Raw genomic sequence first — 25,158 nt, 5'->3', positions numbered from 1 at the left:
AATAAGCAAGTCTAATAAAGCTTCAACACTATGGAAAGTGTATTCAATGATTAGAACAATTAACATTAAACACAATACAGATATATCAAAATATGCCAGGCTACGAGCATTTTTGAAAAAACAATCTGATGGTTATCGAGGAAAAAAATCAGATATTAACTGAAGAAGAAGTCAACCATTTTATAAATAATGCTCCAGATCATATTTATCTTGCTACAAGGGTACATACATGTATTTAGACATATTTTTATCCACATATCCTAGATCTTTAAAATACCATAAACATGTATATAATGTACTACTTTTTTAGGTTGCTGTGATATTAGGAATTATGGGAGATCGTCGAAGACAGGAGCTCTACTTAATGAAAGTTCAGGATATTGAGAACTTGGGGTCCGCTATAATAATAAATGTGCCTAATACAAAAACAAGTGCCTAGACAATTTACAATCACTGGAAAGTTTTATACCTTATTTAAAAAATATTTACCTGTAAGGCCACCAGATATTGCGACAAATAGTATCTTCATTAACTTTCAAAATGGACGCTGCACCAAGCAAGTGATATATAGATAACTCATTGCAATACCGCCTAAATTTTTTAAGTCAAATAGTGTCCCAAATTAATGAAAATGAGGAACCAGCACCCAAAAAACTTAAATTTCAGCAAAAAAAACTGCAGAAACGACAAGTAGAGCTTCCTTGTGCAAGTGCTAACTCCCAAAAGCAAAACATATTTGCCTCATTACGACTAAAAACATATCGGATTCCCCTAAAAATATTACAGTTCAAAATTGTACTGGAATTACAATAAATATAATATATATAACAAAAACCATAAAACCAATGAAAAATAAAAGCAAACATATTATTTGTAATCTTTGTTATTTTTTTTTGTTTGTTCAAGAATGAGAAATAAACATTTGATTTAAAAAAATAAGTTTTTTTTATCAAGTAATATAAATTTAATATACATTTTTAATTTTTTATGGATTTTAAGTTTCTATTTGCTTTTACAAACTCTTTAATAATAATATATAATAATATATTATAATAGTGGTACTTTTTTTGAAAAGGTAAAAATAGAAGTATTTGGATGTGATGTAATTGACTGTAGTGACGTCTAAGAAAAAAAGTTGATGATGAACTCTAAAAGACAAAACGTCGTATCATCAATTTTAAATTATCATCATGAAGGGCGAAAAAAGTGCCTATGAAAAAGTTTATTTTTACTTTGTTCTACGACTTTACATGACAGAAAATAATTTAAAAGATTTTTTTTATTTATTCGGATATCTCCGGAATTACTCGTAAGTTTTAAATATTGACAAAACATTTTAAAAAGTATTAAATTACGCTATTTTACCCTAATTTTACTGACCTTTTATCTTTGAATTTTTTACACTTAAATTTGGGACACCCTGTTGTTTTATTTGATAGTCGTAGAAAAAGTATAGTCTATAACATGTGCGAAATAGACAATTCTACACTCGTAAAGCCGTTCCCGTCGCCTAACGGCTCGGGCAACAAACCTCTTTACTCGTGTAGAATTTAGCTTATTTCGCACTTGTTATAGAATATACTATTTTATAATATGTACAGGGTGTCCATTTATAAACTGACACATTTTAACTGCTTATAAGTCGAGAAGGAAAAATGACAACAATGTGCGGTTTTCACAGAACTTCATCAATATTTTTAAAGTTTTTTTTGACAGTGTTGCCAAGTTTCAAAATTTACCTGAAATAGGAGGGAAAAAATTGATGATTTTCAAAGGCCGATTTCTCAAAAATTTTAAATGAAACACCCTGTACTTTTTAATTTCACATGAAAGCCTGTTAAATCCCCTTTCCGAAAATGTATAAATTGTCTTAAATTCATTATTTTTTTTTACAGAGCCAATTTTAGTAAATGACACCTTTTTGAAAATTTTCCTAGAATACATATTAGGTGATTGATGAACATTTTCTGGTAATTGCCTATGTATCACTATAGCATGATCATAATTAAATAATTTGCGCTATTGCCATGTCTATAAAAAGTATTTATTCTATGTATTAAATTACAACTATTTACAACAATTTTAACAACAAACACTTGAAGAAATTAATTTTAATTTATAACTAATAAATTAGCTGCTGAAAATCCCCATTTTGCTCGAAACACTAATGTAGACGGAAAAAATATATTTGCCTGGAATTCATTACATAGAAGAGAGTAACCCAAGACAGAATCATTTTTTCAGAAGCAAACATTTGAAAATGTACATGCCGTTTACAAATTTCATTATAGTAGAATGAAACTACATGTTAATTATAACTTATTTTAGTAGTAAAAACATCATATAATTAACAAACATAAAATGTTTAAAGAAAAAAAATTTTGTTATCTCATCATGCAAAACCGGTCTCTTAAGATAACTCGACGGGTATCAAAATAAGACAAACGATTTGACATCTGCGACAAGTGAAATACAACTCACCCACAACTCCACAACACTCGTGAGCCCACTCTAAACATAAATGACAATTATAGCAGTCTTCGACACTCTCTGCGTACTTCTCTCCACATACAATGCAACTAATATCATCATCTTTACTGGTAATGATTACATTATTGTCGATCGTAACATTAATCTGTGACTTTCCGGCGTTTTGGTTATTCTTATGTTTACCAGATAGATCCTGTTTAGCAGTCTCGACATTTTTTCTTAAGATGTTGTGGTCTTTGATGTCTCTAAATCATTTTAGTAGGGAAATTTTGTCAATATCACGGTTTTCAATTGGAGGAGGTCTTACCTTGCTGTTTACTTGTTTTTGGTAAAGAATTAATGTCTGCTACTTTTAGCGTAGCCGACAAAAGCTATTTGGTTATTCCACTTTGTTATAAGTATTGATATCGATTGGTCATCTTTGGAATCGCTGAAGCCACCATCTGAAATTGAATGCCAAAACAATCAGCTGATTGGAAGCTGACTGAAGGAGTTGAATTATCATGGACTGATCTCTGCTTGTACTTTGATGTTTTACCCTGATCACCGACTTTTGTTTGATGTGTTGTGTGTGTTAATAAATGGCCAAATTCTAATTGCGCGAAACCCATTTACCGTAGTTTGTATTTATGATACTCTAACGCACGCTTCTGAAACAAAACCTACTATTTGCTAAAGTCCAAATGTACTACTGCAGTTATTTTTTTGATACCTACAGGCCAACCAAATAGTCGTGGCCTTAGAGAATTGGGTGCGCGGTAGCAAGCATACCAATTTACTCCAAAGCTTCCGCATGCGCCTCGTGCCAAATATTTAGTTCTCTTTTCAATGATTTGACTTTTATTTTAAGAAGTTAAATTTACAATATTTAGTGTTTATTATTGTTATAAATTCGTTTGTTTAAATCATTTTATGTATTACCATTTTGAGATTACTAAAATGTTGTTCATGTTATTGTTTTTTTTTCTGAAAGTTATACTTTTCCTTTTGCGCATAAATATGTCAAATAAATGTTTAAATAAAACAATATTGAGTATTTTATAAGCATTTTATTGTGTATTGACATACAAATTCAAAGCAATCGCATTAGCTTCTTGGCTATCGGGCTTAGAAAATTGATGTTTTGATTTGGTCTTATTTTTGTTTGTTTTAAATAATCGCCCTTGCTGAGATATATTTTTATTATGTGGAATTTTTTTATTAGTTTTGGCATTTAATATCGCTTTTTTGACTCACGTAAAGCTATTAAGGTGAGTTGTAGAGGTGCTACTATTTTTTTGGCAGCTTTTAACTCCTTTGAACATGAAATGCCGTCAAGAGGTTCTATTAGTGCTTGTACACATTTTTTCTTTTCTTCAGAAAAGCGAATTTCACTATTCATTTTTGTCTTGGCTATTGCATCAATTAAAATCTGCGATTCTTCTTGACGACTGCCCGTATGTAATAATATATTACATATTTATATGTTAATTGGTTTAATATACCTGTGATCGCATGATACCATATTCAATATGAACTAATACTATATATTTTATATGTAGATGACAAACATAATTTAAGTGTGGATGAAGCTATAAATGAAGTTTGTAGTAAAATTGCAAATATTGAACAAGTTGAAAATTTATATTTTAAAAATAAAAAGTAAAATATAAACTTATTTTAAGAAAGAATCAAACCCAAACCATAGAGTTATAAAACAAACATGCACCAAAACGTATTTGACCAAAACCCAAATATAAGAAATCATTACACCTAGTAATACAATAAACATTAGCTTTGACTATGCAGTGTGTCCAAGATAAGGATGTCTATCATGGAGATCTCAGCAGCTATAGGAGATACGAGGTTGATTAAATTAGAGAAAAGTTGCGCATTTTAGAGCCTAACAATACGCCGTTTAGAAAGTTTTAAAATTTTGAGTAGATCCAGAGACATTCAAGATAAACCGAAATTTGCCGATTTGGTTTTTATTTTTTTCTGGCGTTATTTAAAGAGATATGGAAAAACAAAAGACACTTTCTTATGGCCACTTTTTAAGCTCTAATAAAAAATTACGTTGCGAGATTTTTCGTACGACGGTTCGTTTCGAAGAAACCATCATCAACTTAATTTTTGTTTGAAAAACTCTGTTTTTGCGTCTTGTTGCTAGTTTTTTTTTGTCACAAAATGGAAGACGCTTTTTTACCTGAGAAAAAGTTTGATATGTTGAAATGTTATATCCTATGCTACAGCAACGCCGTTGAAGCTGGTCGTATGTATTTAAATAACTATCCAGACAGGAAACAACCTAGTACAAACATTTTCGGACGATTGGTTTTCAATCTTAAGCAGTATGGTGTGTTTAAGAAGCCAGTATTGTCAAGAAATAAGCCCTGCAATGAAAAAAAAGAAAATAATGTGGTATTAGCTGTAACTGAAAATCCATTAGAAAAATTGAAAATACCACTGGAATACCAATATCTACTGCCCATTTCATTTTGAAATAACATAAATACTACCCGTTTAAATTCAGAATCTGTCAAGGCCTCAGACCTGGTGACGAAGAAAGAAGCAGAACATTTTGTGAATGGTACACCAGGAAGTGTCAGGAAGATGAAACATTTCCCCATAGGATTATCTGGTCCGACGAGAGCATGGTTACAAATAATGGAATTTTTAACCGGAAGAACACCCATTATTGGTCAAGAGATAATCCCCGAGTACACCGAATGGCTAGACATCAGCACTGTTTCGGTTTTAATATGTGGGTTGGCATTTTTGGAACAGATTTAATAGGTCCCTTTTTTACAACAATTCCCTAACCTCGGAGCGGTATCGCAACTTATTGGAACGCGATTTGGAAGAATGCTTGGACAACTTACCGCTTGCCAAGGTTAGAAACTGTTGGTTTCAGCAGGATGGTGCGCCCGCACACAATGCCCTAATCGTGCGACAGTATCTATCGAACAGATTTTCGGAAAAAATGACATTTAACAAACACATTCAACAGTTCCGTGGCCTCCTCGTTCCCCAGACATAACTCCGCTGGACTTTTTTCTCTGGGGCTATTGCAAATATTATGTTTACAGTCGTGTTTTTGAATCTGAGCTGTTTTTGAAGCTGAGGAGAATAGTTCTTGAAGCATTCGAGAGCATTACACCTGATATGTTAAGAAGTGTTTTAAACTCGACTGTTAAAAGATGTTATCTTTGTTTGGAAAATAATGGTAATTTGTTTGAACATTTAATTCTATGATTTAAATTAGTATTTTTGGGTTTCTAGTAGGTAGTTTTAACATTTAATAATGTGTTTAATTCTTTAAAATAATCACGTGACCTAGCTACGTGACGGTATATAAATAAAGTTTTTAAGTTGTCAATAACGTGATTTTTATTTAGTATTTCAAAATATGAGTAATAAAAAAAACATGCTTTATTGTTATTAACAAAGAAAAATTGTTTTAAATAAAGCTACCTTAAATTACTACCACTAAACTTAACCACTACACCCCATACACACTTAAGTTCCAAAACAAACATCAAAAAACAAGACATAAGAACAGCAGAAAAAAATACATAAAAAGTAAATTAAATTCTATAATGATCCCCTCAAGTATAAGAGAGCAAAGAATTCTAACCATACAAAGAAATCAAATAAATATCAAATACTGTAAACTTACATTTAGGGAAAATTAGAATGTGTCGACGTAGTATTCATCCAGTGAATAGTAACATTTTTCGGTCAAAAGTATTTTCAATTTACGTTTAAAAGTGTCAATACATGTTGCCTCCCTGATTCCACTTGGTAAACGATTGAAAATTTTGATTCCCTCGTAGAAAATAGATTTTTTAGTTAATGTGGAGGAGGGGATTGGAAGATTTAGATCGTTCACTTGACGCGTTAAGTATCTTGGATTTGGGGTTATAAATTTAAAGCGCTTTGCAAAAAGTAAGCAGGCCACTTCCTGAATGTAGAGGGAGAAGACAGTGTGTATGCCCAATTGCCCAGCCTAACAAATAATGGGCGACAGGAAACTCTTGGTTTAGCCCCACAGATGTAACGTACAGCACGCTTCTGTAAAAGGTAGGCAGCTGCATTACCCCAGAAGCAAATGGCATACCTAAGGTGGGATTCAATTAATGAAAAATATACAGATCTTCCAAACTCCATGCCAAGCTCCAGGGTAGCCACTCTGACTGCAAAACAACCTGCAGACACCTTTTTGCAAGTACCGAGGATATGCTCTTCAAGTCTGAGTTCTCTGTCAATGAATATACCCAAAAATTTTGTATTATCAAACTGCTGAACTACTGAATTAGAAAAAGGCATGTGGTCTAGAGACACTTAAAACACAATAATTTGGTTTTTTGAGGATTTAGTGACAGCAAGTTTGATTCAAACCAGAGATTTACTGCCTGAAAATTACTGCTAATGCCTGAGATTTACTGCTAATGTAGTTCGCAGAGTATCTGTGTCTGGGCTGTGCCAAAGATGTGTGGTATCATCGGCAAATAGAGTAAATTTCCCCCGTACATTAAGATTGGTAAGATCATTTATGTATAGGAGAAAAAGTATAGGCCCCAAAACTGAACCCTGAGGAACTCCCAAGGTGATAGGATGGTAATCAGAGTACTTAGATCCTACAAGCACACGTTGTTGCCGATCTTGCAGATAGTAAGCAAACCAAGAAGAGGAAACTGCCCGAAATCCATAATGATGAAGCTTCCGCAGCAGAATCCTATGGCAGACACAATCGAAAGCCTTCGACAAATCACCAAAAACTGCCGCCGAAACTCCACCATCATTTATCTGGGAGTAAAGCTCATGAAAAAAATTAAACATAGCATCATTGGTACTGGTATTTTCACGGAAGCCAAATTGAAGTCTGGTGAGGATGTTTTTGGACTTTAAAAAGGACATTATTCGATTTTTAACCAGTTTTTCGTTACATTTGATAGCGTAGACAAAAGAGAGATAGGACGACAGTTGGAAGGATTATCAAGAGCTCCACCCTTGTGAATTGGGATAACTTTAGCTGATTTTAGGCAAGATGGAAATATCCCCTTGCTTCAAGAAAGGTTAATTGCGTCAACTAGTGCCTTTAGCGCCATTTCTGGAAGGTTGAGAAAAATCTTAGCTGAAAGGTTGTCTTCTCCAGTTGAATTTTTATTTTTTTCAGTATACAGAATATCCTTGAGTTCGTTTAGGTTTGTAGGTATAAAGAAGAAGGAATTTGGAACATGAATGGCTGGCATAAAGGAAAGAGGATCCACAGAAGGGTTCAAATTTTGCTGAAGTTGTAGAGCAATATTAGAAAAAAAATTGTTAAAATCATTGGGAGAGACTTCAGGGCATTGCCTTGACTGCTTACCACAATTGTGACGAATATCATTAATAATTTTCCAACTCTCCTTATATTTGTTAGATGAACCACTTAAACGGTTGGAGTAGTAAGTTTGCTTAGAGATTCTTATCAGACGACGATACAAGGCTCGGTAAGAATTGAAATAGTTATGAAAAACTGGAGAGTCAGTGAACTTTCTTATTGTGTGAAGAGATCTCAGATTTCTTGAAGATACTTTCAAACCCCTCGTGAACCAAGATTTTATAGGTTTGGATTTCGGTTTGATTTTAATCATTGGGAAGGAAGCATCATAGAGCTTAACAATTTTTGTGTGAAAGGAAGATAAATCGAAAATAGAATTCCATATATTAAATTCCCCCACTAGATGATCGAGGCGCAGAGTAAAGAGAGAATTTTTATCATTAAAGTTGATATTAAAGTCTCCTGTAAGAACTACGTAAGCCGCCGATGGAATTTCAAATAAAAGTGCCTCTAATTTTAAAAAGAATTCGCTGCAGTCTATAAATACAAATTACATATAAGTTTATGGATTCGGAGTAAATTACAGTAAATTCAAAAGTCATTTCCTTTAGGAGATGGTTAAATTTATCTACCTGTTAAAAAGAGTTGTGTTTAGAACACAACTCTTTTCATTCAAAGTTTTTACATAATAATATCATACATCCACCATGAGAAGACAAAATCCGACAAAAACTAGACAAAATAACATAATTTGGTAGATCAATAAGCTCACCCGGTTTAAGCCAGTGCTCAGTAAGTAATAAAATACAAGGATAGTTGAAGTCATACAAAAAAAGTGAAAGTTCACTAGTTTTATTTCGCAGAGATTGAATATTTAACAACATTAGAGTTAGTTGGCTAGGTGAAACATCAGATTGAATGTGTTGATGAACATTTACATGATTGTTGCTAGCTTGTATGTCAACAGTAGAGAGTTTTCTATTCCCAAATGTTACATTGGACTGAGATGTTGACAGTCTTGGTGAAAATTCAATTTAATATTATTTAATTAACAGAAATCAATGAGATAATGTACCATGCGCTCCTTATTTATGTAATCGCCAACAATGGGTAAAAGCGTAGTTCCATTTAGGGATTCAATGCATTTTGAGATTTCGCGATGTTGTGACGTTATAAATGAATTAAGTATGGGCCTATTTTTAGACAGAGAAGGTCCTATTAAAACTACGTTTGTATTATCCATGTTTCTAAGTCTTTTACGAATATCCCCAATGCTGCATCGTTTCCCGAGCACTGATTCAAGTGAACCAAGAAACACAAAAAGGAAGTCCGATTTAGTAAACCGTTCGGAGAATTGGAGAGTCTCTTGAAGCAGGTCTTCAGTCAGCAAATTAGATGTCTTTTGGCAGTTTAGATCATACTTGCTACCAGTTGATTTTTTGAAGATTTTGATTTTGTGACAGATATCCTCTAACATCCGATCCAATGACCAAAATTTTGTTCTTCCTGGGATAGCGTCGTTCTGCTTTGGTATTGGTAAAGGTATTGCTGGGTTTGGGTACATTTTCTGCGGATGTAGGACAGGATTGAACTCGGGTAGCCTCATATTTTAGACTCTCAACTTTCATACGTTGCGCCGCATTTTCCAGTTCTAGTGTACGGATCGTTGATATTATGTTCTCGCTAGTACTTGTAAGATCTTGTAGGCGCTGATTTAGATCAGTTTCCAAGTCCTTATACTGTTGTATAGTTTCTCTTAGAGTTAGCTCTTCAGATTGGAGTTTTTTAATTCCATCCTGAAGTGTTATAATTCTTTGGCTTTGTTTTTCCAAATCGGAAGCAAATTTATTTTCTGCCTCTGTGACTAGACTGTCATAATTGGCACTATTACGACGTAATCTTTCGATGAACCTGTCTTTGAGCTCGAGATCTTTAGAAAGTGTGTCTATTTTTGTGGTGTAGGTCGCTTTTTCTACTTCTTCTTCTTGTCGTCGCAGCTGGCAACTCTTTGAGCAAATAATTGAGTGACCTCCAATTCTTATAACTTCTGGACATCGTTCCATACAGCTGGGATGATAAACACCAAGACATACTGCACAACAAAATTGCTTGAATTCACTCAATTCGGAGAGTTCAATAAATTTACGACAGAGGTCAAGATTAGCAAAACACTCGCGGAAAACGGATATTATTCTATTATTCTAAAAATAGATATTTTGCACGTCGCGTCGATGCGATGCCAGGTCAAAGCAAATCAAAACAAAACAAATCAAAACAAAGCATCAACAACGGCGAAGCCGACGAGCAAAAAACACGACCGTCTCGTACGACTACGATTGTGAATTGAGATTGTGATTGTAATAGCAGCCTACTACACCATACTCAGCGTCATTTCACCGCCTACTACATTAAAACCATCGGAATTTAATAAAAATCTAATTTTTAACATTTAAATATTGTAGGAACATATTGTGTCATACATCGTCATAATTATAATAAAATATGCTATTTTATACAGGGTGTACTTTTTTTACGCGCCATATAAAAAAATTAAGTTGATGATGGTTTCTTCGAAACGAAACGTCGTACGAAAAATCTCGCAGTTTTATTTTTTAGAGCTTAAAAAGTGGCCATGAGAAAGTGTCTTTTGTTTTTCCATATCTGTTTAAATAACGCCAGAAAAAAATAAAAACGAAATCGGCAACTTTCGGTTTTTTTCGAATATCTCCGGAAACACTCAAAATTTTAAAACTTTCTTCTCTCTTTCTCTAAACAAAACAGCGCCGGCGTATTGTTAGGCTCTAAAATGCGCAACTTTTCTCTAATTTAATCAACCTCGTATCTCCTATAGCTGCCGAGATCCCCATGATAGATATCCTTATCTTGGTAAGAACATGAATATTGGTGAATGCAGCTTCCACAGTCACTGCAAAGCAACTTGCATACACACAATTTTTGCCTTTTCTTCATATTTGTAAAACTCTTGTGAAGATGAGGAAGGTACTATCCATCCATTTTCATCTTCCAATTAATATCTAATTCATTACTTTTGTTGTGTTTTGCTCTTAAATCCCTTAGTTTGTTACTCACTTATTCCTTATTTAATACTATTAGGCGACTAAAAAGTTTATCTCGCACAAATTTCATTAGAATGTGGATTGCTCTATCAAGGCGTTTTTTCACTTTCCCATTTAAATATAATTTAATATATATTTAATACTACTGTGCATGTTTTCAGAAGCAGAATTAATAAGCTGGTATTTATTATGGCAGTATGCCTATGATTCCACATTTTTAGGATGGTCTTCCATAAAATATTTTTCAAATTCTTTAGTATCTGCTTCACTTGTCACAAGTCTTGGGTAGAGTTTTTGGGGCTGAGCTGTTGGGCTTTACCCGGCAATTCTAGTATTATCTAATATTCGCGTTTTAGCCGTAAAATATATACTTACTTGTTTTTCCTTAGAATGCACTTTGTTTAAGTTATTACGCCAGGCCCTGTCCACATGCCATGCATAAAATAGTCTGTAAACAGGCAAATCCATTACCCGGGTCCATGCCTTGTCAAAAGCCTGAGCCATGTCTGACATAAAAATTTTGGAATTTAATGATTCTCCCAACTTGTTTTTTACCTGCAATGAAAAATGTAACAAGATTATAATTTACAGTGATGTTCGGCTTTGTGCTAGAGTTATTTGTTATTGGTGTTGACTCTTCTTGGATAGTTTCTAAATTTCAAATTTCAGCCAACCTAGCCGCTAATACATAATATGTGGTTCACTCATCAATTTTAAAGTTTCGCGCCTATTAAAACTAATAAGTGCTAGTTACTAATTTGTACTTTTAACTTAATAAAAGTAATTTATACTTTTAACTGAATAAAAGTATTTTTTAAACTAAAACTATTAAAGACTGGATATAATTAAATTCTGATAATATTATTATTAAAATATTAAATCTTTCAAAATCATAAATTGTCATACACTTTGTATTTCAAGATAATTAAATAAATCAAAAATAAACTTTAACCTACTTTCCACTTGCTCATCCGGAGAAAGGGAAAGGATCTGAGAGGATTGGGCACTTACCCCTCGACGGAGAGATGTCAACCTTTTCCTACTCAAAGTGAATCTCCGTGTCAGCCACCCTATTCTATGTGCCTTGATTGCCAAATGATGTCTCGACTGTTCTTCTTCCCGTGGTAGACCACTTCAGGGTTGATTTACAGCTTCGACGTTCGTTTGCAGCTGAAGAGTTGAAACTCACGATTGTAGTGACCATGGCGTCCCGATTACGTGAATACAGGATCGCACAAATTGCTCCAATCCTACCGACTGCGCCAGTTATCTTTCTTATCATGCGAAGCACGTTTTAAAAAACAGTTTTTATTTGACAACAAGTACAAGCAGCAAGTATGGTACAACGAAGATTAGGGCATAAGGCCGTTACATGATAATATATAGACTAAATTAGTAAATACAGCGAAAGATAATACAAAGCAACATTAACATTACAGTAAGGAAACATATATACAGTGGTCAATATTGTGGCCATAACTAGTTTGTTGCCATCTTGTCGAACTTGCATTGTCTTATTTATTTAATGTAACACGACGTTTCGGTTGGTAAGTATCTCCAACCGTTATCAAGTGTAAACTGAAAGCAAACTACTATTCTATAGGCTTATATACTAGATGTGTGCAGCGATGTGGAAAGGAAAGTCATCCGTGAAAAGAGTTGGGGGGAGGAGGACACGCCTCTCTCTAGATCCTACACTGTCCTGAGAGTAGAGGCTTCCAGATGTTGGGTATATCGACGCTTGGCTGGCTGAAGATCCCCTGATTCTGTGAAATGAAAGCTGCCTCTACGAACTTCCTCTTCCGCCAGTGCTGTTCCTTATGCAGAATCTTGGCTTCTGACCAGTGGATATTGTGTCCATTATGCCACGCGTGCTCTGCTATTCCGGATTTGGAAACCTCTCCTCTTTGGGTCCAGCTGCGATGTTCCTTCGCTCTGATTTCTAGGGGGCGGAACTAACTCTATCTAAGGATCCGACGACAACCATAGAAGGTCGAATTTACAGAGCACTTAAAAAGTACTCCTCAACATTGTCGGATGCGGTACGCTTTAGGCTGACACCACATTATAGCAAACCTCCACACCTATACGGACTACCCAAGATTCATAAGGAGCAAATGCCTCTGCGGCCCATCACGAGCTCTAGAAATTCGCCGACATCAGAACTCTCGAAATTCAATGCAAGACAATGCAAGTTCGACAAGATGTTTTCACTGTACCATTGTCTACCACCTTCAAAAATAGTTTGTTGCCCTCAACCTTAGCTCACTCTTTGTCTATATGTTTTTAGAAATGTCAGTAAGTTCATTAACCTTATTAGTACCATCGATATAAGATATGTCAGCATTCTAACCAATTTCTAATGTTTCAGGTTGATAATGCTTTACTTGCCTTTTTAAAATTTCCGGATTCTTAATGTTTTTTTAGTAGAAATTCTAGACATTTTCAAAAAAAAACTTTATAAATAAATATAATAAATCTTATAAATAATATTATTAAGAAAAAATAAAACAAATTCTCTTCTAGCAAATATCATAAATTAATTTAAGGCGTAGTCTTAAAAAAGATATAAAATCTTCCTAAAGAACAATTTTATAGGCAAAAGCACATATTTATTTTATAAAACTTTTATAAATACTACAAGAATAACATTTTAGAGAGTGTTATAAAATATTTTTATAAACATAATCCTTACAACTATAAAGTCGCTAAAAGTAATTTGTTTTATAATAAAGTCTTCCTTCACCTAATATTACTTACTACAAAACCTTTATAAAATGATTTTATATTTGTTTTATAGATATGTAATAAAACAATTATAAAGCAACTAAATAACAAATTCTGCTTAATACAAAATAGTTATACATACTAGTGTATAAGATTGTTTTTAAATGATTTATAGTAAGTTACTTATTTCATTATAAAAATACTTTATTAAACTGTCTCAAAGTTATTTATAAAACTTTGTTATAAAATAAGATTGTTTATAAGACAGAATTATTTTAATTAAAACCGTTAAGTAATAATGTTCAATACGCTCTTATTATAACGAATATAAAATAATTTTGTTTCGTACTAGTCTTTGTGTGCTTGGGCTGACACACTATACCAAGGTCTTCCAAAGTCAACGGTACAAACATGTAGGGTTGTCGACAAGTTTACCTCAAAGTGCTGCTGTTTTGAAGTTGATCAATAGCTAAGTTGAGGTTTTCTTCAGAATATTTCTGAGCGTTTATCCTTTTTTGAGAATTCATTTTCTAAAAAAAATAAAAATCTCAAAACTCGACTATTGGATGCGACTGGAAATTTATCATATACCGGTAATCGGATAGTTTTTATAGAGGTAAATAAATGATTTAATAATCAAATAAAACATATTTTACATGCTTACAAAAAAAAGATGGAAAAATGTATTTTCAATCATTTTAGATTAGAAAAAGGCGAACATATTTTCTATTCATTTTAACAGAAGCTGGACACGTGTCCGACTATTGGAGTTTTTGTTTTTTATTGTTCTATTAACCGGACACCTTATTTTTTATTGTAATTTTTAAAAAATATAAAAAAAAAACTTTTTTTCTACTAGTTTTAACTATTATAAACCTGGTGCCATCATCAAATCTAATAAAAATTAACGACCACATATTTTACTTACCTTTATTGCGTACTTGATCTCAACCAATGTAACAAATATTCTTAATTTACAACACAATGCCAACTTTGAACTTGTGCGAACTAATGAAGAACTGAACTGACAGGATAAACCGTTAATAGGATGAAGCAAAAATAGTTAAATTCGATTGGTCATTTTTTTTAAGTCGGGAAATTTTAAATTCTATCTTATTTCAAATTATCTGAGTACTTGGGTCCCGTTTACCGGCACATGTACCCACCCTAAGACAGGGAAAATCCTATGAGGAAATATTGTGTCAGATAGGGTACTGGTATATTATTGTATTCTTATAAAACTACGTATTATTTTTTAGCAATTTTTGCATATAAACTTTGTCTTAATTACCCTAAGTACACTTTTTAATTTCAGCTCAAAAGTCGGGTGGCACTCAACTGAAACTGATCATCGATTACCCGAACGACCTTCAAGCCCTTTTCAAGCCCATGAGGTAAGTTATTTTAAAATATAAAAAAGTGTTTTTTTTTTCAATTGATAAACATTGACGCAAAAATCCCATTTAAATCCTTTGAAATCCGCAAACTCTTTACGTATGATTACACAAAAAAAAATTACCCTGCACCGCGATTTTAAATTTTCGGGCCATTTAATCGGGGAGTTGTGAATAATTGATGGTGAGTAATCACCCGTTAATCTTTTAAAATTGATTTTTGTTGGTTTTTGTGCTGTGCTTTTGTTGTTATCGGTTGGTTCATAATGGGTGAACCTGGCCTAAAATTTCTATAAAAATAATAAAAGTTATACTGCATCACCACCTTTTAAGTTTCAAATTGCAATGATATTTTCACTAATTCTACTTTACATATTTAATCTTTTGATAATTATCGTGAGATATCACTTTCCAAAATTACGTCACCGACACTCAGGTATAATCCGAAATTAAGCCGTAAAATAAAGAGAAGTAATTCAAGTGACGCTTAACGCTTGGCAAGTTTACAAATAAACATAACTCGGTTTACGGCTCTCGTATAGCAGGAAAACTATGCATATAAACGGGCTCTATTTAAGACATAATCATCTAAAACTTTGCCGCCATTTTGAATTATGCGGGCCGAATTGCACCAGATTAAAGGCCATTTATCTTAACGTCAGCTTCTTTGTATTATTTATTTTTACTAGGTTGTTAAATTTTAATTATATATGTTTTATTTAATTTTATAATCTCGAAACGTATAACGTACTAGCTGAATGCCCGCGGCATAGCTCGCGTGAAAATAAAAGAAAAGTCGAAGAACGCCTCCGATAATAGTAAATGCAACCCACAATACACAAAAATAAAATGCGAAGCCACGGCTCAATGATTGTACATGCAACTCACAATACACAAAAATAAAATCCGAAGCCACGGCTCAATGATTGTATATGCAACCCACAATACACAAAAATAAAATCCGAAGCCTCGCCTCATTGATAGTACATGCAACCCACAATTGCCACGCCGTTTTTCTCGAGGTCAAGGGGCGCGATTAATATAATATAATTATTATAAAACCAATACACAAATAATCTTTAAAATGAATCGTTAGATGCAGAGCGAGCGGTAAGACTGAGTCAAGTCACCTCTCGGGTATCAGTTTCGCGTGGACCCGCCTTTTTGTTATGTCTACTAAAATATAAATAATACAGAGGCACTTTTTCAATCGTATTTATTAATCAGTTTTATGCCGTTATGCGATATTTATCATATCGCTAACACCCCTTATCGGTGGAATTTAAAAAAATCCGTCTTTATCCGGTGCCTACATTACAAAAGGAATCCGTTGGCAAAATTTCACGTTTCTAGCTATTGTAGTTTGAGCTCTGCGATGATGAGTCAGTCAGTCAGGACAAACTCTTTTATATATGTATATATTATCAGTATATCACTATTGACTTGAAACAATAGGACAGTATTTCTAAGTTTTCTATTCGGGTTTTTTGTTTTCTTGGAACTATAGTAGGGTTTTATTTCTCGGGATTTTCAGTCTAACGTTTTAGATTTTTTAGAAAATTTTTACAATTGTTTATCAACATCAGCTTTCTATGTCCACGGCTGGATATCAGCCTGCGTCATTTCTGCCTTGTTTCTAACTTTCTGCACATATCTTTGGATTTTTCGTTCCGTGTACGGATTAAATTTGAGGCGAAATTAATATTATTGACTATGCTGAAAGAAAGAGAGAGGAAATCTCAATGGTCCAGAGTCTGTCAGGAAGCTTTTGATCACCTTAAATTAGCTCTGACAAGCGCACGTATACTGAGCTATCCCCTATTATCCTTCACCTGAAGGAAAATTTATACTGGACACCGATGCTAGATATGTGGGCAAGAAGAAAAAGTTATGAGCAATGGCTTGGTATATTGGCGGTAAGACGCTGTCCAAATCAAAGCAACTAGTGTATCACTCTCCGAAAATTACTAGCTGGTGTCAAAGCGATGGAGAACTTCTAAAAGTACCTCCGTAAGAGGAAGTTTTTACTGCGAACTGACTGTGCAGTTGTAAATTGCTTGCTACAGTTTAAAAACCTGTAGGGTTAATTGACAAGATGGAAGAGAAATTACAGGTGTTTGACTTTGACACTAAATACCGAGCAGGAAGAATCTATAGAAATGTAGATGCCCTGTTAATGAGACACTGTTCAGAGGACTGCAATGTTTGTTAACGGCCGGAGAAGAAAGATGCTTAATTTGACTCTTTGCGTTGGAAAATAATTGACCACGACAGCAAGAGGAAAAACAGCAAATCGTTGTACGTAATGTAGCTGTATTCTTTACGTACTTGACGTATGTCCACCTTCTAACTTTTGACGTCGCAGGGTATCCGTCAATCCCCCTCACTATTTCTTTGTACAGTTATAGGAAAAAAGTTGACAAAAATGCCTTGGACGCCACTCTAAGTAATTAAAGGAGCTTAGAGTCCCCTCTAGCCTCTCAAGTAAGCCTTTAAACAATGGAGAAACCAGGTAGATATTGAAAGTAGTCTGTCGGGTTATAATGAAATCTTATTGCTCTTAATATTTATTATTACAAATACTAGTAAGTAGGTAACAGGTTTGATTGCTTAAAAATAAATGAACAAATGTATCATTAAAATCTAACACCCCATTAACAATTTCTATGATTAAGCACAGGCAGTTATTTGGGAAAATATACTAGAAAATTTGGCACTCTATTAATGACGCAAGACAGTATGATTTAAGGGACGGGTATGATGTTTTTGTATAAGCGGTAACGGATGACATTCGGGGAGCAAAGCCGGAAACTCACCACCAATCAAGCGAAGCAATCTCAATCAATCGGTCAACATTTACCCTTGCTCTGTTAATATATGGATCGTAATTATAATATTACGGACTCGGATATTACTTGTCTTTCACCACTTTGAGAAGACAAGTAATAATTAATAAACGCGGCTACTGTCTGCCCTACAAAACACGAAGAAAGATAGTGTCTAAGCAGTAGTTTTCATCAATAAAATAATTATGGAACGGTACGGCCGCAGACAGAGCAGAAAATAAAATGTCAACAATAAAAAAAATCAATTAAGTACAAAATAAATCCGCAGTGAGAGTTTCTTTGGTTCCAAACAAAAATATAACTTTTCGCGAACGGAATTAATGAAACGTTGTTTTAATCCCCGTTTACTATCTGCCCTACAAAACACGAAGAAAGATAGTGTCCAAACCAGAGTTTTAAAAGTTCATAAAGCGGAACGGAATCAGTATGAATATTCTAATAACAAATCACAGATAAAAACTCACAGCGGAAAAATAAAATATTACCGTCTTCCAAGCATGTAAAAATGAAAACCAAAATTTCGTAACGCGGATAATTTTACGATTATTCTATTAGTATAACCCGCTTACTACCTGCCGTACAAAACACGAAGAAAGATAGTGTCCAGGCACCGGTTATCAAACGCGGCTGTTGCTTGCCCCACAAAATACGAAGATGCGAGAAAATGCGACAAATGTGTCACCTTTATTGGACTGTGGATCACCGGCTAGCTGGAAGGCTCTTGCCTATATTTTGATTTTCCTCTGTGTGGGAATTTTTAGTTTGTTTTCTTGGACTAATGGTTTGATTTTGTAGGGTGCAACCTTAGGTGTGCGCTGCGGGAGCAAGGGATTTTTTTTTTTAATTAAGAATTGGTTTTGGGGTATGGACCACCCTCCGTGTGTTGCTTGTTGCTTTGGTTGGTGTTGCTTTGGCTGGAAGTCGGAGCTGGAAGTTCCGTCTGTTGTTTTGCTTTTATTTTGATTTAAAAAAAAATATATATATATTAATTTTTTTTTAATTGTGAATCTAAGTAATATAGTGAAATACACACAACCGCAATGTCTAGGGATATTTTGAATAAATTTGTATATATATTATTTAATATGATCTTTTTTTTTAAATTTATTTGCAAGTTTAAGAGTAGTTTATAAGGTAATAAAAAAACCCAAAAAATTTTAAATAATTTATATTTTTTCTAAAAAAATGCAAAAAAATTAAAGTTGTTGAGAAACTAGGTTTTACAAAAATTTAATTCTTAATTTTAAATTAACAAAAAATAAACAAAAACAATATTCAATAACTTGTATGACCTCCACGACTGTTCACAACTGCTTGACATCGTCTGGGCATGCTTAGAATTAAATGATCAATATAATCTTGGGGTATCTCATTCCAGGCTTCTTGAAGTGTCAGAAACAAAGTTCTTCTATTGTCTCTTGGTCTTTCCATACGAAGAACTCTTCTTTGAAGCATATCCCACATGTGTTCAATGGGGTTTAGGTCCGGGGATTGAGGTGGCCATGGTAAGACATCGATATTATTCATTTCTAGAAACTCTCTAGCAACCCTTGAAGTGTGTGGTCTGGCATTGTCGTGCATGTAAACAAAGGTTTGACCAATTGCTGCTGCATACGGAATAACAACAGGTGCCAGTATCTGATCCACGTATAATCTGCCAGTTAAAAAGTTTTCTAATAAAATGAGGTCTGTTCTTCCTCCAATACTAATGCCTCCCCAAACCATGATGGTTCCGCCACGAAAAGAATGCACTTCCTGGACATTGCACAGGCGGTTTGCGTTTCCAGGCTCTCTCCACATGCGAACTCTTCTTGAGTCGGGGTAAATTCCAAACCGAGACTCATCAGTGAACAGCACATTTGCCCAACTTTCATTTTGCCACAACAAATGTTCTTCCGCCCACAAAAGTCGTACTCCTCGATTACCCCAGGACAACGGTTGCACCCTTAAAGGCCGACGACTACGTAGGTTGTTTTCATGCAAACGTCGGCGTACAGTATCGGCTGAAACCTCAACGTTATGCACTTGCTGTAGCATGATTTGCAATTCTGGTGCTGTTACAGTGGGGCGTCTTCGAGCATTTAAGTGTAAAAAGCGGTCCTGTAGAGGGGTTGTAATACGTAAGCGACCTCTATGCCTTTCCGCCACATCGCCTTCTTCTCGATACCGTGCATATAAGCGTGAAATTACGCTTTGAGTAGTGCCCATGTTCACTGCAACCTGTGCTTGCGTCATACCACCATCTAAAAGGCCCACCGCTCGTATCATTTCTTCTCTCGTTAAATGTCTGCGCTGCATGGTTAGCAAGAACTATACTGAGCTCTATGAACAAACTTTTTTCCAAAAAAACGCAAACACTTTTTTTTGGTAAAAGAATTCAAGACAATAAATAACGATATGTGTATTTGTTTATTTATTTGAGATAAATAAATTAAGTAGAAAAATGTACAGTGTGGTTTAAGCAGTCTAAAATAAGGATAAAGTCTAGATATTTTTATATTTATAGCAAGTAAATAAAATTTTAACAAATTAAAAAAAAAATTAAGAAAATTCTAAATTATCCCTAGACATTGCGGTTGTGTGTAGTTCCCTCATAACAGTGTTCTATACGAATACATTTTTATTTTGTTTTTGTGGTCTGATTTCTAAAAGGAATTCTTTTATTGTTTTGTTTTTGCAATCCTTTAATTTGTTTTTGAATTTTATGTGTTTTTTACGTAAGAATTTGTTAATTTTCTCTATTTGGAGATCGTGGTGTATTTCATCGTTTCTTAGAAACCACGGGGCGCCCGTGATTGTTCTAAGAATTTTGTTTTGGAAAGTTTGCATTTTTTTTAAATATGTTTTTGGGGCTCCGATGAATGCGTTTGAGCCGTATGTTAGTTTGGGTCTTATGATTTGCTTGTAGATTAGGGTTTTGTTTTTTAAGTTCAGGGGACTTTTTTGCATAGTAGACTGTATAGAGATTGAAATTGTCCGTTGCATTCTTGGATTGTTTTTTCTATATGGGTTTTGAAATTACCTAGTCTATCCAGGTGAATTCCTAGATATTTAGCATTGTTTGACCAAGGTAATTCTCTGTTTTCTATTTTAATTTTATTTTTTGGCTTTGTTCCTTTTTTGGAAATTAGTAGGGCTTTCGTTTTTTCAGTGCTATTTTAATTTTTCATTTTTTTGCTCATTCTAGTATAATGTTTAGGTGTTTTTGGAGCTGAGTAACTATGTTATCTTGTTTTTTGCTGTTGCAAACATGCATGTGTCGTCAGCAAAGAGGGCTGTGTTTGTGGCTGGGAAGTATTGAGTGATGTCTGCTTGATATAGGTTAAATAGGGTTGGGGATAATGGGGAGCCTTGGGGGACACCCGCTTTTATTTCTGTGAGAGATGATTTGGTGTTGTTTATTTTGGTTTGGAAGGATCTGTTTTTAAGGAAGTTTTGTATGAGTTTGACTAGATTTATGTTTATTTGTTGTTGGTATAATTTTAGAAGTAGGCCTTCGTGCCATACTTTATTAAAAGCTTTTTCTATGTCTAGTAGGATTAATGCTGTTGCGTTTCTTCTGTTTTTGTTATCTATTATATTTTGTATTAATAGTGGAGTAAAAACAAGAAAAGAAGTCGCTTCCTTCTCGAGAAAAATTTTTTTATGGTATAAACACATGAAACCTTTACAGGATTATTAGTTAGGCCCCTGTGCATGTAAAATAACTAGTTACGACATCTTTTGAGGGGTCAGACATTTTTTATCCCGAAAAATGTCAATAAATTGTCAAAATGTTATATTTATGTTTTTTTACACATACCACGCGATAACTTCGAAACTAATAAACATATACACATGAGGTTTTTTTTAATCAATTGGAGATATATAGGCGGTCATAATATGGCTAATTCAAGTCCCCTGATTAGCGTATTTTTTCTTGGAGAATGGAGTAAACCCGAAATTTTACTTTTATTGCTGCATGATTTTCGGTAAGCAAGAAACTTTTTTGTTTCTAGGAATTCTACCATAGTATCTGCGTATGAATTAAATAAGAGATACTAGAAAAGTTTCTAAAATAAAAACAAACCGTCTGTGACACACAGTTTTCAAGATATCGGCATTTAAAATTGTAATTATTCGCGCGCCCGTGTAGTGCACTTTTTGGCCGTTACGTATGCGTTGCTAATATAAGTCGGTTACGTGGAATACTGTTGTTTTGCGTGTAATAGAATGATTCTATGATACTATTGATTCTTTCTATGATTTTTCTGTTGGTTCATGCGTTCAGTTCATTACGCGCCTCAAGTTCTTTAAATTGTGTTTAATTTGTGGAGAAACTGTAAGCGACAGTGACAAACTGGTAGTTCAAAATCCTACAATCCAGGGCTTAAAAACATTAATAAGTGCTGCAGAAAAAAGACAAGACAATTGTGCAAAGAATATATTGGGCGAAAAGGATGATATTTTAACAAAGAAAAAACTTGTTAAATATCATCTACTTTGTAGAAAATCTTACACTAGCCTACAAAATCTTGAGCATGCGTTCCAAATTGTCGAAAATGAAGGCAACGAAGCTAATAATTTGGGAGAAGAAGTTTGTAAAAAATTATTAAGTATTCATTGTTTAACTGAATGTGATACTACTTGTGCACTATTTAAAATAGGTAAAAAATCAGCATTCGACATTTTATACAAAAACATCGATAATTTAAAGGGGCTCGAAAATCTGTTGGGCTGAAAATTTTTGCTTGAAGATGAAACAATAAATTTGGGCCAAATGTATTTATTGTATCTATATAAAAATAAAAACACATCTATTAAAATTCTTAATGAACTAAGGGTGCATGTAACAAAAGAGTCAAATCGATCAGCCTCAGAATTGCTTCCTACAAACGATGCGTTTAAGCAACATTTAAGAAGGTACTAAACGATAGAATGAATTTATTACATATGTTAGATATTAATAATCCATTTTTTTAGATGTTTATACCAATTAAAAATATGGTATAATTCTCATGTCAAAGAAATAATTTTGGAAGATCCTCAATGAAGTAAGAAAAGCATTGTCAATTCGGTGTTCCGACAAAAATTGCAACAATAATAGGTGCACGTGTTTAGCTCAAGGATTAAAATGTTGTGACGAATATAAATATGCAATATGTAGTAACAGACCACAAGATGTACTAAGCTCGTCAGATTTAGAGTCTGAAAAAATCTAAATCTTTTCAATTTATGGTCTTTTTTTTGTTTTTGCATTCCTGTTTTAACTTAATATTAAAAATATAAGTGTAATTCCAGTGCAGTCTGCGTTTCTAATAAAAAAAATTATCGAATCGCCAAATTAGTCAGGAGATTACCCAAACGGGCCTTCAAAACACATCGAGAGCGCGGTACCGTGCGACATTTTGTGGGCATCTCCAAGTAAGTATATCGCGCATCGCCGCGCGTCCCTATGTTAATATTTTATGTGACGATAGCTCTAAAAGTATTTGTCATAGAAGGTTGGTTTTTACTTTAAAATTTTTTTTAATATCTCTTATTTAATTTATATGCAGATACTATGGTAAAATTCCTTAAAACAAAAAAGTTTCCCGCTTACCGAAAATCATGCAGCAATAAAAGTAAAATTTTGAGTTTACTCTATTATCCAAGAAAAAATAAGCTCACCAGGGGACACGAATTAGTACTGTTAGAACCGCCTGTATGTCTCCAATCGATTAAAAATCTCATGTTTATAAGCTAATTAGTTTCGCGATAAATTATCGCGTGGTATGTGTAAAAAAACATAAATATAACATTTTGACAATTTATTGACATTTTTCGGGATAAAAAATTTCTGAGCCCACAAAATATGTCGTAATTGGTTATTTCTTATGCACAGGGGCCCAATCAATGATCCTGTATAGGTTTCATATGGTTATACCTTAAAAAATTTTTTTTGAACATTTTTCCACCGTTTTTACTCCACTATAAGTTGATGTTCTGTTGAGATTTCTTTTTGAAACCCGCATTGAATTTCTGGGATTATTTTTTTTCCTCAGTTTCTTCTGTTAAACGATCAAGTAATATTTTTTCAGTGATTTTGCTTAGCGTAGGTAAAAGACTTATTGGTCCCTAGTTTTCAGGATGTTTAAGTAGTTTATTTAATTTAGGGATAAAAAGAATTAGAGCTTTTTTCCATTCTGATGGGAAATGGGCTGTTTTTAGGATTATATTTATTATGTGCGTGAGTTCTAGGGTTATGTTTTCTGGGGCCTTTTTTATCATTAAGTTTGTTATCCTGTCATGTCCTGGTGCTTTTTTGTTTGGCAGATTTTTAATTAGTTGAGTTATTTCATTAAAAGAAACTGGTCTGGGAACGTTTGCTGGATTTGTTGGGTATTTTTCTAGATTTTTTATAATTTTTTTTGTTTTCATGTCAAGATCGGGGTTGTTGAAGGTTTTGTCAATATCGACTTGTTTATTTAAGGGTTCTGCAAAGATGTTGGCTTTTTCTTGTTCAGTGGTTGCTAGTATATTGTTGGAGTTTAGTAAGGGCGGGTAGTGGGACTTTGTTTTTCCCCTCAGTGTCTTACTTAGCTGCCAGAATTTTATGCTCATCGTTTTCTTCTAGCGTTTTAGGAAAATTATGCCATCGATCATTGTTGAATTCTTTTATGTCTAGTTTTATTTCTTTGTTTAATGCATTTACTCTTTTTTTAATTTCTGGATCTAAGTATCTTTGAGCTTGTTTTTTTAGTCTGTTCCGGGATTTTATTTTATTCTTTGGATCTTTTGGAAATGCGAAGGGATGTGTGTTGGTTATTGGAATTGTGTGTGTGGAGTTTTCAAATGCTTCGATAATTTGTGATGTGAGGGTGTGGACATTTGCTTCTAATTCGTTTGGGGTTTTCGGGAGTGGAAGGGGATGTGTATGTTGTAGCAGCTCATTAAATTTTTTCCAATTTGTTATTTTCTTTGCGTTAATTATGGGTTTGTAGAAAAGATCTATTATTTCCATGACTATTGGGGTGTGATCTGATGTGGCTAGGGAATTATCGTTTAAAATTGTTAAATTATATGGGAAGTTTTTGGTTAACGCTATGTCCAAAATGTCTGATGTTTTGAAGTTGAAATATGTGTGATCTTTTGGGGCGTGTATGTTTATGAGGTTTTCTGTGGCATAAGAATCCAGTGTTTGTGTTTGCTGTTTTTATCGCCTGCCACTATTGTTAGGTGATTTGAGTTAAATAGTTCGTCTAAGATGTATTTATGGGGGTTTGTAGGCTGAGACTATGACCATTTCTTTATTTTCGAAGTTTAGTTTAATGGCTGTTGTTTCTATTTGTGGGAAGGTG

At 33.8% G+C, this 25,158-nt stretch overlaps 1 protein-coding gene across 2 annotated transcripts in view; it reads left to right on the top strand.

Annotated features, from left to right (window-relative positions):
* Positions 1-25,158, top strand: part of LOC126737338 (extracellular serine/threonine protein CG31145) — a 601,920-nt gene that overhangs the window by 299,041 nt on the left and 277,721 nt on the right. For both annotated transcript variants that reach the window (XM_050442201.1, XM_050442202.1), the window contains one exon: positions 14,915-14,993. In XM_050442201.1, coding sequence (XP_050298158.1) covers positions 14,915-14,993 — 79 coding nt within the window. The remainder of the gene's footprint in view (positions 1-14,914; positions 14,994-25,158) is intronic.

Source organism: Anthonomus grandis, chromosome 6 (assembly GCF_022605725.1).
Source record: "Anthonomus grandis grandis chromosome 6, icAntGran1.3, whole genome shotgun sequence".
NCBI lineage: Eukaryota > Metazoa > Arthropoda > Insecta > Coleoptera > Curculionidae > Anthonomus > Anthonomus grandis.
Note: the sequence above shows the minus strand (reverse complement) of the source record. Positions and strands in the feature narration are given on the sequence as shown.